This window comes from Sinocyclocheilus anshuiensis, unplaced genomic scaffold (assembly GCF_001515605.1).
Source record: "Sinocyclocheilus anshuiensis isolate Anshui unplaced genomic scaffold, SAMN03320099.WGS_v1.1 scaffold1561, whole genome shotgun sequence".
Lineage (NCBI taxonomy): Eukaryota > Metazoa > Chordata > Actinopteri > Cypriniformes > Cyprinidae > Sinocyclocheilus > Sinocyclocheilus anshuiensis.
Window position 1 is genome coordinate 887,906 of NW_015536630.1, and position 16,824 is coordinate 904,729.

Sequence of the window (16,824 nt, forward strand, 5' to 3'; positions counted from 1 at the left end):
AAGTTGAAAAAGTGAAAAAGCATAATAGGACCCCTTTAACAGACTCAATAAAATAATACCTTGACTACATGGAAATATACAGAATCGTACAATATACAGTTTTGAAATATCTTAAAAGTTTCTATTTAGCTCTTTAGATGTCTTTGAAGTGAGATTAATCATCTCACATCATCATTAACCAAGTCCCATCTAAAGTAACATTAGTAATAAAGTGCTTTATATGTGGGAATATCAAATGATTACAATTCTTCATTGTTCACCATAACATCATTGTCCTTTCTTTTGTTTACTGGCCCTGTTGTTTATTTTAGGAGACACCTGCCATTCAGTCAAGCCATTGCACATGTCCTTTTTGTTTCCATGTGGCTCTTTGTACACTGGTTGTTTAGTAATTACAACCATGCTATCTCCTTGACTTTCAACACTCTCCATGAAACTCTGAAGATCTTTCAGTTTAGCTGTCTGATTCATGCAGTTCTCCACGGATCCTGGTTGAGACTCCACCGACGTTCTCGTAACCTGTATCGCTACCTGTATTGTGCTCTCCCAGTTGTCAACAGCAGCTTCATCAGATTTTTCTTTCTCAAAATCTTCCTCAACAGAGCTACATTTGTTCATTTCATGATATTTCATGACCTCCTTGGAGTTTTCTTCAGGCCGGTCCTCGTCCTGTCCTGTGTCTGATGTCCCACCTTCATTGGCATCATTCTTTGCAGATCCATCCTGGTTCCCATCAGCATTCTTCTCACTGGTGGACTCGTCATTTGGAGTTTCATCTGACGTTTCACCTTCAATAGGTGTATTGTCTTTATTTGAATTAGATTCACCTCCATCTTCTGCAGACTTGTCTTCTGTACTCTCTTTCCCAGTCTCAGTTTCTGCTTCCCTGTCATCCGATTCGATTTCCTCACCAGTTTCTGTCATCTCATCCTCTTTTTCCGCCTCCACAGCCGTATCACTATTTTCTGCATTTGCTGCATCTCCCTTGGGACTGTCTTTCTTCTCGCAGTCCTCTTCTGTATCTTTTTCAGTCTCATCCTCAACAATCTCTACTTCCTCTTCCTCCTCAGCATCTGTCTTACTATTTGCCACCATTTCTTCTTTTACATCCTCACCTTCTTCATTTTCCACCTGTTCTTCACCAGAATCTCTTTTGTCATTTGCTTCCTCTTCATTTGGATCTCTTGTCTCAGAGTTTACAAAGTCTACATCTTTGATGTTTTCTGCATTTTTGCCTTCATCTACTGTATTGACAACACCGTCTGGCTCTTGATCTGCCGACTCAAATTTATGGTCTTTAGTATTTTCATTCGCTTCCTCTACCTCTTCATGAACCACTTCTAAGTTGTTCTCTTCTTTCTCAACTGCACAAGTGAAGTTGGTAGAGTGTTGTTCTTTCATTTTTGGTTCTGTAGGTTGGGCTGGATCCTTTTTCATTTGCAAAATTTTCCGCAGATCAAATTCCATCATAACTGGAGCCAAACTCAAAGCCTGGGCTCGTTGGTCCGTTCTGGACGTCATCTTCTTTTTCATGCATGCATCACATGGGCAGTACTCATCGTCACTGCGCTGATCGCTGTATTCGGTTCCTGACACAGTGTAATTTTCGTCACTCCTTGACAAGATGGACTTATTGCGCATGACCCGAAGACGCTTGCGTCGCTGCTCAGTCTGGACCGTAGACTCTCTCGATGGAGTATTTCCCGGAGGTCTCGGACCCCTGCCAGCCCGGCTTTGGATTTTTTTCAGTTCTCGGTTAATACTCGATTGGATCCTTTTGTGTACTTCCTCTTTCAGCTCAGTTATCATCTTGTCGAGCATCTCATTGTCATCCAAATCCCACCTCACTTTGAACTCCGCCATGGCATCTGCGTAATGTAACATGAACTGCTTTTCTAGCTTGTTTAATAAGCTCAGCACCCAAACGGGATCTGGGTCTTGTGAAACCCTTTTAGTAAGCGGAGCTCTCTGAACAGACGGTGGAGTTCCTGAGCTTGTATTTTCTTGAGATTTCATAGTATTACTCTCATTCCCAGAGCTCTTGTAAGAGGTTGTTAGTGGCGTTTGATCTGATTCATTCTTATTCTCACTGCTTTCAACATCGTCTTCTTGCAATGCACCATTTTCTTGGTCATCATCCAGTTGTGTATTTACTGGACTCCCCAGGACTCGCTCTGCAGTGTCTGGAGTTACTGGATCTGAGGGGACTTTGGATGGATCTAAACATTCGCATGCTTGAGCTGTAGATTTTACCTGATCTTCTTCATCTTTATCTTGCAGTGAGCCCTCTCGTTTGGCAATTGGTGGTATTGTGCCTTGTACAGTCTCTATTTTTTCTAATATGCCATTCATGCTATCTTTAACGGAGCCGGTGGAGCCGCTGCTAACATCAACCCCAGATGAAGACCGTGGGTTAAATTCATCTTCAGCGGAGGGGTGTTCATTTGCGTTCTGGCTTTTCTGCTCATCCTCAGAGGGCTTTTGGAGCCAGAGCGACTGTAGGAGCATCATAACTTCATTATATTTATGATGCTTTTCATTTTTAGAGTCTGAGTCAATCAATCGTAAGTTTGCAAGGCAGTCCAACAGCCCTTGAGCAGACTGGCTTAATTTTCTGCCATATACAGGGGAGACCCCAGGTAAACTATTGGATCGGTCTAGTTTTGGACCCAGTAAAACCTTCATGACCTGAACCGAAGAATGATGTTGCTTTTGCAAACTGTCTTGTTTAATTAATGCTTTGGGGTTGGGATCTATAGTACTTACTTCCAATTGTGCTCTTTCGTCGCACAACTCTGTCTCAACACAAATGTCATTAGTCTCCTGCTGAATAGGATTCTCACCTGCTTGATCATCGTGAGGTTTCTCAACCTCTATTATGCTTTCTGGTGCCTCAACTTTGTCTCTTTGAGAAGTGTCCTCACCACCTTGAGTCAAGGTCATATCTTCAGTGAGTTCGACATCCATTTCATAAACATGGCCATCAATGGGAATGTTCCTAAGCCAGTCATTCACAATTTCTGTAGGGGAAGCGTTCGGTAAGCATGACGGCATCAGCTCCTTGTTGTTGCACTCCGATGAGATGCTGACTTTGCTGTGTTTGCTCCTGCTGCTTTTCTGGCTTTTATTTTCTACCTTGTCGATATTTTTGCTGGAGGCAACTGACTTTGATCCTCTGCTGACTGGTCTTGCATTGCCGACAATCTCTTTTAACAGATCTGCTGCTGAAAGTGCCCGAGATAAAACACTGTCACTTGAGGAACCAGGGTGCTTGAATAATGCTTTATTCTTGTTTGGGATCTCTTGTGCTAGACTTACACAATTTTGGGAAATATTAGACATCCCTGCTGAATTTCGCCTGGATGCATCATTTTTCATAGATCTTCTGTCTGATGCGGATGACAAGGCACCATCATTGTCTCCATTATATTTTATATTCAGTCCATTTATTTCCAAACACTGGGAAGAACATTTAGATCTTTTACATTTAGATCTATCACTCTTTTTAGCACTGTGCCCATTTTTGAACTTCACCGAATGCTCAGATGTTTTTGAAGAGTTTAAACGGTCACTTTCTGGCATAGCTTTTTCAGAGGTTCTTTCACTTTGGTCATGTTTTGAAGATGTTTCATTCATTTCTGCATGGTTGGTGTTGTTGACAGCTTCACAATCTCTGTCTTTCCTAGCTGTATTTTTAGCACTTCCCTGTGAAACTCTCGAGGGTGACTTACTTCGTGAAGACGACAGTGACAAAGTGGAGGGCACTCTGATATTGTTTTCATTTAACTGGCTTCCCGACATGCTTTTCTTGAGTTCTGCTGACATGATGCTTTCAGCTGAGACAGGTGAGAGAGCTTGAACAGGAGTCTTACAGTTCTTGTGATGGGACTTTTTGGATTTGTCTGAAATTGCAGAGTTCATAGACGTTTCTGTCCTTGGCCTTTCCTCTGCATCCACTCCATTTACATTCTCTAACTGGTGTCCAGCTTCCTCTGTGGTGGCTGACATGCCACTGGTTGATCGTTCATCAAAGTCATCACCATTGTGCTCTTCTCCTAGTCCAAGAGAAACGGATGCTGTTGATGTAGGACTTAGAGGTTCATCAAACTGGTTGCCTGCAGACTTAATGTTATCTATAAGAGATTTAGCTGACAGTTTTGATTTTCCTGACAAGCTCTCAGATTCATCTTTGGTATCCTCTTTTAGCATCTTAGTCTTTTTCTCTCTCAAATTACCACTTGAGGAGTTGAGACAATGACATTTACTGGATCTTTGGGATTGTGAGGATACATTAGAGCTTACTGACATCCCACTTGGAGCTCTGCTCTCAGTTTTCTTAATTTCAGTGTTGTGGGTTGATATAGGAGATGGAGACCTCTTTGACCTAGGAGATGGGGACCTCTTTGACCTAGGCAATGGAGAGGTCACAGTTAAGGCATTCTGTGTCATGTCTTTGCCATTCTCCACTTCCTGAGATACAATGCTCTGTGCAGTGGATTTGACAGATCTTTCAAAGCAGGCATTAGACTTTTCTGAGGTCTGAGACATTGCGCTGGTGGCCCTGTTTGACTCATTTTTTGGAGTTGCACATTCATTAGGTGTTGTATCAATTGGTTCTGAGGAAACTGTGGTTTCTGGAACATTGTGGTTTGATTTGCGGCACCTACAAGATCCTTTAGATGTGTTTGTTTTAACAGACATTGCACTAGGAACTCTTTCCTTAGATTTAGACTCTGCGTGTGAATTCTTTGAGGATGCATGTGACTTCACAGATATTTTGGAGCAGTTGGACAGTGGACTGCATAGTCTTCCTTCAGTGATTACCTCAGTTTCCGGCTCACACTGAACATCAGGACTGCTGGCATTTTGAGTGGCCTTTTCTTGTAAGTCGCAACAAGATTTGACAGACTTAGTTGTTTGCTCTGATGCATGTGACGGATGTTCAGAAGTTCGGTTTGATTTATTAGACATGGCACTAGCTGATCTCACTTCTTGAGGAAACTCTGTGTCTTGTCCACAATGATTATCTGTTGTAGTATGACTCTGAGTAGCAGCACTTTCTGATATATCACCCTGAGAATTAAATAAGTTTGATGGCACTTCCTCTAAATCATTTGGACTACAAGATCTAGGCATTTTAGCATTCTCTGAATGTTGAGACTTTGATTTGTGGGATGTCCTCGATGCAGCTGATAAATTTGAACGGGCTGACATTGGGCTGACAGCTCTTTCTTGGCTTTTTTCTTCAGCTTTATCCATTTCCAAGGCTGGTGTGGGCTCTCTCTCTGAAACAATGCAGTCTGACCCGACTGACCTTACTGGTGTGGCACTTTTGGTTCTTTCTTCAACACTTTCTGCTTCATTATGTTCAGATTTTGATGATTTCCCAACAGAACACATTTCATGTGCAGAGCAGTTGGATTTTTTTGAGAGTTTTGAAGTAAAAGAGGCATTTGAATTTTTAGACAGTGCAGACTCAGAGCGTTCACGAGTGGCTTCCCCTTCTGACATATTATTAACTGGTTCACAGTTTTCATGAGCATTTGAAGTGGATGCAGCAGATTTGTTTGACTTTGACATTATGGAATCAGCTTTCTCTGCTTCGCTCCCCTCTGGATTCCCATTAAATCTTTTATGCTCACCACAGCATGAACATACACCAGACTCGCCAGATGGTTTCGACACACCTGATGTGGCACTTAAAGATCTGTTTGCAGCATCTTCGTCACATATCTTCAGAGCATCGGATGCATCGGATCCAGGGGTGTTTGCTTGACCTCTAGATTTACATGGCGCTTGGCTATGTCTGGAATTTGTATTACAAGCCCCTCCCTCAGGCCCGTGCTGCCTACCAGATGCAACTGAACTTGGGGTTATGTTTCCACACTGACAAGGATGTGACCTGGAGGACACTTTTGAAATCGGAGATGTCATACTCATCCCATCTGGCTCTGCTGGTGCTGCAAAAGTGGTTTTATACTTTTTGAGCTTAAGTGAGTGAACAGCACTGCTTGATTCTTTACTTGGAGGTCTGGGGGACAAATAAGATGTTGGTGAAGACTGGTAGACACAACAATGAACACATTTGGGTTGAGCATCACTCTCAAGATGGTCACTTTGAGACCAGTGTGATGCTCTTGAGACGCTTGGAGGCAGATCATCATAATCATCATCCTGATCTTCCCTCGGAGAGATTTTAGGTTCCATATGAGAATATTTAGTTTTAGCGTGACTCTCACAGTCGTCCTCACAAGATCTCTTGCTCTTTGACATGACGCCAACAGATGATACTTCACCTCGATTGCAGCAACTACTTATTGCACAGTATTCTACTCTAGTGTCTCCTTCCTCCATTGTCTGCTGAACGCACAAGGCCTTTTCCACCACATGCTCAGTGTACTCGCCGCTGGAACAAGAAATTGTGCGTGTACTATCCACTGATGACTTTTTGTGTACAACTTTGTGAGACGATGCACTGGAACTAGGTGATTTACAGGCCCTCGGTTCTTTGTGCATGGGGTTTTTCCAGATGTCGTACTCTTGGCAGTGACTGCAACAGTTCTGACCAAGTGTTTCCTCGATATGCTTCTGATGCAGCTTTGTTGCAAAGGCTTCATCAGTCTCTGATGCAAATATGGAGTCTGGGTCTGAAAACTCAGCTTTAGATTGAAGATAATCTGCATCTTTCACAGAGCCAGAGTCGTTCACTTTCACTGATGACTTCTTGATCTCGGTGGACCACTGAAGAGTCTCATCGTTGTACAGCCGAAAGCGAACCTTCATCTCCACAGAAACGCTGCCGTCTTTGTTAACAAGCACTCTTTTCTCAATGTCATCGTTCACTACAACTTCTTTAACATAAGGACAGTTGCTGATGCAACCGGACTGTCCTGGTGTCACGCATATTCCATTTTGATAGGACTTTTCTGAAGAAAGAGAGAATCTTGTAGATCTATTACTGGAGTCTGATCGTGGATGGATAATGCTTTTCTTTGTCTCCAGGCCAAAGTTAACTGTTAAAACAAAATCATAAAAAACAGATATATAATTTTATTAAGGATAATAACATATTTTCAACATGCAAACAACATTTGAAAGAGGCTCTTGATTCACCAACCCCTACAATAAATTAACTGCATTTGAGTTGGTGGTAAATGGTTGTTTCATCTTCAGTCTATTATTAGAGACACGTGGGTTGGGTAGATGGTTAGTTAATCACTATAATGACTCACCTAAAACAAATGAATGTAAACGGTACTTAACTTGAAGTGTGTACACAATAAAAGAAAACATTTACCATTCTTTTTGCTTTCATGGCCTTCACTGCAGACACTGGAGTGAGACCTTGTGCCCATTCCTGGAAGCTTTTCGTCTGAGAGCTTCTTCAAGCTTTCCATGAGCAGCGGCCTGAAGGGCTCTCGACCCACACAGACCAGCACATTAGGACACTGCATCAGACTCTGAATATTGCCAATCTAAGGAGAGCAGTGAATAAACATAAGACAAAAGTCATATAACATGTCAAATCCAGTCAGAGATAAAAACGTTTAACATCAAACCTTTTAACAACATCCTGACTATAATGTAACCTCATAATTGACTGATTTAAAACGCTTAACCTGGTTGCACTAATGGACACATTTTAGCATTGAGAACCCCTAAATCATCAAAACTCAAACATAATGGTTTGCTGCAATGTAGGGTGAATTCAGGTAAATTGGGCCACCTTTTATCACCGAGATGACTGGATAAAAATGGCTCAATGATCCTGAATTAACCTTAAATATGTAAATCAATTAATTAAACACAGATTTTACATAGTATTTAAAGAACTAGTTCAACCAGTAATGAGAATTCAGGCATCATGTACTCATCTTCTTGATATTTTCTTCAAATGACTTACATGGACCATAAAAGGAGATATTCAGCAGAATGCTCTTTTCTATACTAAGAAAGCATTGCATGCTGTCAAATTCCAAAATGAACAAAAAATACATAATATTTGTTATAAAAATGTGTTATTCACAAATCTTGAATCAAATCTTGCCCAATAGTGATCAAATAGTGCATGCACAGATTCGAACGTTTGGTTATGAGATACGCAGCAATCATTGGCAATTGGTGTTGTTGTTTGCAAATCCTGAAAATTTACATGCATGAAGGAAATTTTAGAGCAATGGTGGAGGGCAAGTATATTTGAGTAAAGAAGTGACTTTTTATAACAAATTTTACTCGGTTCCTACAAATACAAATCATATGGATAATTTTTATGGTGCTTTTTGGTCCATACTTAAATTTCTCCTTTTGTGTTTTACAGAAGGAAAATCGTATGTGTTGGGAATAACATGAGGGTGAATTAAGGTTTTATTTTGGGGGGTGAACCATCTCTTTAAGATGCATATTAGATTAGTAGCTAGCACAACTATTTTCCCAGGGCCTTCAGCTCTGTCCTGAACTGACATCTGCTTCCTAAAATACTTGACCTGGCAAATTAAAGAATGGTTGAAGAAATGAAATCCTCCCTGACCTTACATCCCTCCAGAGTGTAGAGTTTCTTGACATGACACTGCATGAGTTCTGAAATCTCGTCCATGAAGACGCGAAGACTCCGAGCGGTTCGTCTGCTCAGAATGATGGATCGCCTAACAGTAGGGTCATTGTTTTTTACCAGAACAATCCTTTTGGGGTGCCGATGGTGGTGCTGATGTCCTGAGGGGGGCTCCTCAGGTCGGGAGGGCTTGCGGCGAGGGTTATGCGCGTGACTGTGATGGTGCCAGACCGCCGGCCTCTTCCCTGCAGCTTCCATGTTGATTGGCTTAACGTAGCGGCGGTCAGAGCACAGGTAACAGCCTCCGTCCTCTAACTGCTCTAAATGTTTAATGCTGTGGGTCCCCCTGGGGGTCGTGATGGTACGCACACCAAAAGGTAGAGGAACCTTTTGGGAAAGGTCATCCAATAGGGCATCAAAGCATCTGAAGCTGCGCTTATGGATGGCCATCTTGATGCCTTTGAACTGAGCGTCGCCACTCTTGTAGAAGTTAATTCTCTTGGCTGGGCTGGCCGCAGTCACGCTGGAGCCAAAGGACGATGCTGGAGGATGAGGAAACTGATGAGGTTCATTCTGAAAATGGGTATTGGCATCGAAGGAGCCTTGGGTCGTCCTCTGCATCTTTCCTCCACGTCAATTCAAGCTGCGGAGGGAAGTTTGGAAATGTGAATGACATTGAAACTCACAATCAACACAGATTTCAAAATTCAAACCCAGAAACAATCTTCATAAAATATGAATTTACAAAGAAATTACATTAAATGGAGACTCTAGTAATGAGTCTGCTGTAGTTTAATTGCCCTCAAATCTGCCAAGAAACCACAGTCTGTATTGTAATCAGAATACTATCATCAAAACTCATCAAACTCTTCTAAGATCAAATCATCTGCCATCCATATTCATTTCATAGCGTCATAGTTTCACAGTTGTTTCTATATTTATTTCTGCTAATTCTGACAATTGAGATTGAGATCTCCGAGCCTCGTGTTGGAGCAACCCTGAAAAATATTTTCTCATAGGAACAGAACACCAAGATTAAGCCTCAAACATGTCAGGTAACTCAAGCTAAGACAGGTATTAAGTCTTCAAACTCTCAATCAAAGATATAGAAATATCACTATTTGATCATTTAATTAGATATAACCAGAGGTGGAAAAACATATAGATACAACATTTATGTTATGAATGTCTCTGACGTGCATCCTTATACTGATGGGAGTACCATGGTACTGTATGAGTGGCATATTCATACAGTGAACAATGGTATTGACATGGTACTCCAAAGAACATCATGGTATTACAGAAAACAGATATTGTGATGAAAACTGCAATCATACCAACTTTTCAGTGTACTTGTATTATACTGCCATTTAAATGTGTAAGCAACCCAGTCCAGAGATTAATCTCATGCTCTTCGGGAAACAATTACAGACTAGTTTAAATTGCATTTAGTTCTTAGTCCTTAATAGGCACTTTAATCTAACATTTAAAGAAGTTCAAGAGCATGATCTCTGAGCAAAGTTTGCAAATGAAATAATTTTATGTGTATTAAACTGAGACTAAAGTTGTTTTTCTTACAATCAGATACCTTATGAAAAAATAAGGTAGTTGAATTTAAATACAAAATGCACAAAATCATTTCATGACAGTCCAAACTGAATGAAATTACATAGTGTATCTTGACATATGCAATGTTCTAATTCTATTTGTATAAAATTTAAATAAACAATCCATATTTGACCACAAAAGCCTACTGCATCAAGCATGTTTTCACTGAACAATTCGCCTTGTGAATAATAAAAAAAATTTGTTTAAACAATTAAAATAGCATTATTTCAGCAGTATCTCAGCTCAATATAAAAACAACAGTATATAAAGTATATATAATATAAACAACATACTTACGTTTACAGAATACATTATCATATCTGATGCTAAAAAAAAAAAAAGTACAACTGTACAAAATGTGAAAAAGAAAAAAAAATCGGACTATACAGAGCAATGTTCCAGGCAGCATCCAAGCACACAAATGCTGCAGGGAAGCAAGTTCACAAGCCCTCCCACAAACAGTCTGGCCACTAATCAGAGCCTTTGGCGGCTAAGGATAGAACAAAAAGCTTCTTTAATCATCTTGAGATTTGACTGAACTCTAGGGAAGCGTTAGACACATGACAGCGACACCAGGATTGCATGAACAGAGCTGCGCAGAGCTACGAGACGTCTGCTTTCTGACCCCTGATGACAGGCTGGTTTGTGTATATTCTACAAACATGTCATTGAAACAGTGATGCACCAAACACACAGACTGAAAATACACTTGCTGTCAAATTCACTCCAGTTCTCTAATGCTTGTATCTGGGTCCCCATATAGTATATATAGTATATTCTTTATTTTTTTCACAGACATACAGTAGACTCATGTAAAGCAATATATAAATACTATATGGCTAATCTCAACTGCTTGAGTGTTTGTATCATCTCAAATTGTAACTATATTGTCACTCAGCTCTTTATATAAAGTTGGATATATCATATATGTCTTTATCTTTATAAAATTTTATCCACATACATACAATATAGTCATGTAAAGCAATATATAAACACTGTATAGCAAATCTCAACTGCTTGACTGTTTATATCTCTGCAAAATGCAACACCCAGCTCTGCTAAATGTGACTATAAGGCATGATGATATTTTAAACATTATCATCATGATGCTTTGGGATTATGTATTGTTAAAAGCACTATACAAATAAATTTGACATGACCTTGAAAACTTGTCCAGGTCACAAAATATAAAAAATTATGTGATGTAATTTAATAATTATAAAACAATTACATAATTTCATAACTAAATTAGATGTATATATTATATTATATTAATTTATATTTTCATATTATAACAAATATTATTATATTTTTATTTTTTCCATTATTTTTGGGGGTGAAATATAATTCTGATGTTTTCATGGCATGCTCTTTGAAATTCACTCAGATATGACGTACATGTCATAACTTAAATATAGTATTAGTATCTGTAATTACAACATTAGAAGACTTGAACTGTTCATAGAAAAATGTATTTAATAGTGAATATTTTCTGTGAACCTTCCTTACTGGAAAGTCATTGTCTCTATAATATCTGCCTGGTACTTCATTCGTATTGATTTATATGCAGTTTCTAAGGGCACCTTGAGATGAAAGTGAACGTGAACAGGGCCTTCAGTGAATGGCTGCTTATTCTCTCTGAATCCTGCAGTGCCATATTGTTACCTTACACTTTTCAATTAAAACAAGTGAGTATTTCATGAATTTTTTTTTATTTGTACACTGAAAAAATTGGCGGAGAAGCAATTTTAACTCAGTAATTGATGGTAAATTTTACATAAACTTGTGATAACACTGACTGTTGCTCGCTCTAGTACTGTACTGCCAAAGTACAGGCTTACTGTAATCTCAGGAAAAGACAGCACATCCTCGTACTCTTAACTGACCCACTATTAACCACTAGCTGAAGGAACATTAATACGGATGCTTGTAGGTTCTGTGTTTAATCCCATTCTTTTAATGGCACACCAAGCACAAACCCCATTTAATTAGAAATAATTAATTACTAAACATCTCTGAGAGGTGTACATATATTTGACACTAATTATAAATCTCTAAAGGCTGAATTAACAGTTGAAAGTGCTACACATGATTTCCACAATTAGTAACTGAGATCTTGGCAGCCCACTGGGAGAAACCTGCAACACAACACTGTCAGATCACTGAGACTGAGGGAAGATTGTTTGAGACTCATGGGATACGTGTGAGAAGAGGTAGGAGACTCGCAACAGCTTTAACAGCTCTGAAATACAAATATACATCTGTTCAGTATGGAAGCCTGTGTCAGCCACAGAATAAAAAAAAAGGTAATTGTGACTTTTTCTCTTGTAATTTCAACTTTTTTCAAGATTATATTTTACAGTTTTGACTTCTTATCTCAGAACTATGAGAATAAAACTCAAAATTGTGAGATATAAAGTTGCAATTATAAGAAGTAAGTCTGAATTGCGAGATATAAAATCAGAGCTGCAAAATATAAACTCAGAATTGTGTCAGAATTGCGAGGAATAAACTCAGAATTCTGAGATAAAGTTGCAATTCTAAGAAAAAAGTGAATTATGAGATAAACTCATAATTGCATGATATAAAGTAACAGTTTTAATTAAAAAAAAGTTTGAATTGTGAGATATAAAATTGGAGATGCAAAATATAAACTCAGAATTGTGAGGAATAAACTCGCAATTCTAAGAAAATAGTCTGAATTGTGATATAGCCTAAACTCAGAAATGTGAGATATAAAGTTGCTATTTTAAGAAAAAAATTATTTGTGAGATAAAAACAGAATTGTGAGATATAAACTCAAATTCTAAGAAAAAGTCTGAATTGAGAGATACATTCAGAATTGTGAGATATAAAGTTGCTATTTAAAAACAAAGTCTGAATTTTGAGATATAAAATTAGAATGGCTCGTGATTCTGAGAAAAACAAATTGTGAGATATACCGGTAATATATATAATATATACTCAGAATTGTGACAAACTCAAAGTCAGAATTGCGAGATAGTCGAAATTCTGAGAAAAAAGTCTGAATTGCGAGATATAAAATCAGAGTTGCAAAATATAAACTCAGTATTGTGAGATATAAATTCAAATTCTGAGAATAAAAGTCAAAATTGTGAGGAATAAACTATAAGATAAGATAAGAAAAAAGTGAATTATGAGATAAACTCATAATTGCATGATATAGAGTCACAGTTTTAATAAAAAAAAATCTGAATGATATAAAATTGGAGTTGCAAAATATAAACTCAGAATTGTGATGAATAAACTTGCAATTCTAAGAAAAGTCTGAATTGTGATATAGCCTAAACTCAGAATTGTGACAAACTCAAAGTCAGAATTGCGAGTCGAAATTCTGAGAAAAAAGTCTGAATTGCGAAATATAAACAAAGAATTGCAAAATATAAACTCAGAATTGTGAGATATAAACTCGCAGTTCTAAGAAAAACTGAGATACAAAATCAGAATTGCAATATAAACTCAAACTCTAAGAAAAAAGTCTGAACTGAAGATAAAAAAAGTTGCAATTACCTTCATTATTATTATTATTATTATTATTATTATTATTATTATTATTATTATCACCATCATCATCCAAGGGGCTATTTCATAAAACAAGTTTACCAAGTTTACCAGGCTTATTTCAGTTAGTCTGACTTATTTTGAACCAAATCAGCTGACAATAAGTCAGACTAACTGAAATAAACCTGGCCTATTTGGTAAACTTTTTTATGAAACAGGCCCCTGGTTTAAACCAGAACCCTTTATTTCCCATTAGACAATATAAAAATGCACTTTCAATAAACAACACAGTTGTTTCACTTTTTTGCAGTGTGCAGTAAATCACTGAGACCTCTTTCTAATGGTGTCTGGCTGAATAATAGGCCACTTACGTGCGTCCATGTGTGGCTAAAACCTGTAGCGCAGAGCTGAAGCACAGATCTGCAGGTTTACACGTGTTCCACTGACCAGATAGCTTCTCAGCACACTGCATAAATCACACGGGACAGTGAACGATTGGATTTGCCTGCACATTTCCCAGGACCATCCCAGACTAAATGAAATAAACCTGGCTTATTTGGTAAACTTGTTTCATGAAACAGGCCCCAGGTAGAAACAAGCTTCCATTGTTTGAAAATAAAAAAGAATAATTAGCATAGCACTTAAAAAAAGTGTCAAATGATTTCCATAATGCTGACTATCCAATGCTGACCAAGATCATTAATGCTTACTTAATGCACTTAACAGCACCCATGTTAGTCAGAGCTGCTAGATATTAGTCACGTTTGAACAGAAAAAAACCCATGTCCTTGAAAATGTTTTGTCTGTTTTTCAAGTGAGGCGTGAAAGTCTGAAATGAGAACTGTAAAATATGAAAACAAGAAATGCTTTAAAATGCTAGAGACAAAGACAACAAACCTCACATGATTTGTAACACTGCTAAGTTTGACATTCAAAGAATATATCTGTTCATCTGGCAGTACTCAACATCATTACAGAAACCAATAATTATTTCATAAAGAAAACAGTTGCATTGACAGCTCTCACACAAATAAATACTTTAGCCTGTAATCTATATTCACATTCTTTCATTTTAGCTTTGATCTGTTACTTAACCAATGCACAGACTACATATTCCACTAAAAACAATTGAAAAACAGGCCTTTTTATTAGCCAAACAGAACCATCTTGATGCTCTGTCCTAATTCCACACACCAGCTTACCCTGCAGGCACAGATTCATTCTCCTCGGCTGCCAAATCCTCCAACACCAAACCTCCAAACTTTGACAATATTTCTGATGTAATCCAGTTAGAGAATCCAACAGGTTTTCTCACAATAAGCAGCGCTCCTTCCTCCGGACGAAACAGACACAGTGTTTGAAATCATGGCGTTGCCTCCTGTGAGGAGTGTCACTTTCCACCCACGATGATGAGCCACGGATGTGCCACAGCTGCATATTGTCTTTCCACACTCATTCATTCCATTAGGCTAATTATCACAGGCAGACCTTCATCCAGAGAGGAGGAGGAGGAGGAGGAGGAGAAGAAGTGGGACTCCTCTGAAAGAGGATTATACTGTGTGACCATCTGTGCCAGAGCGATTTAACTCTTAGATCTCCAAAAGCAACCTGTTGTACTTGATTTAGGCATAAAAAACACAAAAAGAAAACTATAAACCAACAAAAAGTTATACTGCGTATATGTAGACCTACGTTATGTTAGTCATTTTTCTTAATATTATGAAACCAGATCTAATATTATTATCAAACAATTATTATGGGGGCAAATATAGTATGCAATTTACGCAATTCTTCATATTATAATCAAACCAAATATTGTTCTTAGCATAATATCAAATAATATTATGATTAATTACAATAACTATTATTCATTATTAAGATTATATATAATAAAATATGAATAAAATTATTACACATTAATAAAATAGCGTTGGAAATGTACTTTATTATTAAAATAAAATAACATTATTATTATTGTGATTTTTATTATTAATTTAAATGATAGAGAGAGACACTTTTATACTATATTTATACAGAGAGAGAGAAAAAGAGAGAGAGAATTAAATATTAAAATTTAAGAATTAAATATTAATATTAAGCACAATAATATCCTTAAAGGGTTACTCCACCCCAAAATGAAAATTATAAAACGGAGAGTTCCGGTCCTTGATTCTGATTGGTTGAGCCAAGTTCGAAAGCTGTTGTAAATTACTCTACAAACACACACCTTTGTTTACATTTTTGTGTTGCTCAGCAACCACTTTGTTGGAACCACAACTGTTTCTGAGGAACTACATTGTTTAGCGGAAGAATAATGTTTTTATTAATATCATTACACTTTATTTGCTCTGTTTTATTTTGTGAAACCTTACTACGTATATGGAATAACAGTTTTATAAAAGCAATAAGCCCCGTGAAGCCGTGGTTTACAGTGAATTTATAACAGCTAAGGGGGTTGTGCACTCTGCTTAGCGTCGTACCTAACAACGCCCGTTAGCCGTTATAAATTCACTGTAAACCACGGCTTCCTGGGGCTTATTGCTTTATTTTGTCATTAATTACTCACCCTGATGTCGTTCTAAACCCGTAAGACCTCCAGTCATTTTCGGAACACAAATTAAGATATTTTTGATGCATTTTGAGAGCTCTCTGACCCTCCATAGACAGCAATGTAAGTAACACGATCAAGGTCCAGAAACGTAGCAAGGAAATCGGTAAAATAATCCATGTGACATCAGGGGTTCAACTGTAATTTTACAAAGCTACGAGAATACGTTTTGTACGCAAAGAAAACAAAAATAACGACTTTATTCAACAATTCGTCTCCTCCGCGTCACCGTAGCGCCATTTTGGAGAGTATCCACTGAACCTAAACCGTATGCTGTTCTGCGTCAGCCGTACCACACGGATACGTATTCTACATTTATTTACGCTTTGATTTGAACGAAAACAACGTATCCGTGTGGTGCGGCTGACACAGAACAGCATACGCTGTTTACGTTCAGTGGATACTCTCCAAACTGATCATATATTTTGTTAATATATATAAATATATAGGGATTAGGGCTGTCATCGTTAACGTGTTAAAGCATGCGATTAATTTTACAATCCTTAACGCGTTAAAATAATTTAACGCAATTAAAGCA

General features: G+C 38.0%; 1 protein-coding gene across 1 annotated transcript; it reads right to left on the reverse strand.

Annotated features, from left to right (window-relative positions):
• On the reverse strand, positions 1 to 15,144 carry rp1l1a (rp1 like 1a). Its single transcript, XM_016440689.1, has 4 exons — positions 14,881 to 15,144; positions 8,528 to 9,191; positions 7,298 to 7,475; positions 1 to 7,013 (listed from the first exon to the last, which is right to left on the reverse strand). The coding sequence occupies exons 2-4, from the start codon at positions 9,167 to 9,169 to the stop codon at positions 268 to 270; spliced, it is 7,566 nt and encodes a 2,521-aa protein (XP_016296175.1). The 5' UTR covers positions 9,170 to 9,191; positions 14,881 to 15,144; the 3' UTR covers positions 1 to 267.
• Between the last annotated feature and the right edge of the window lie 1,680 nt (positions 15,145 to 16,824).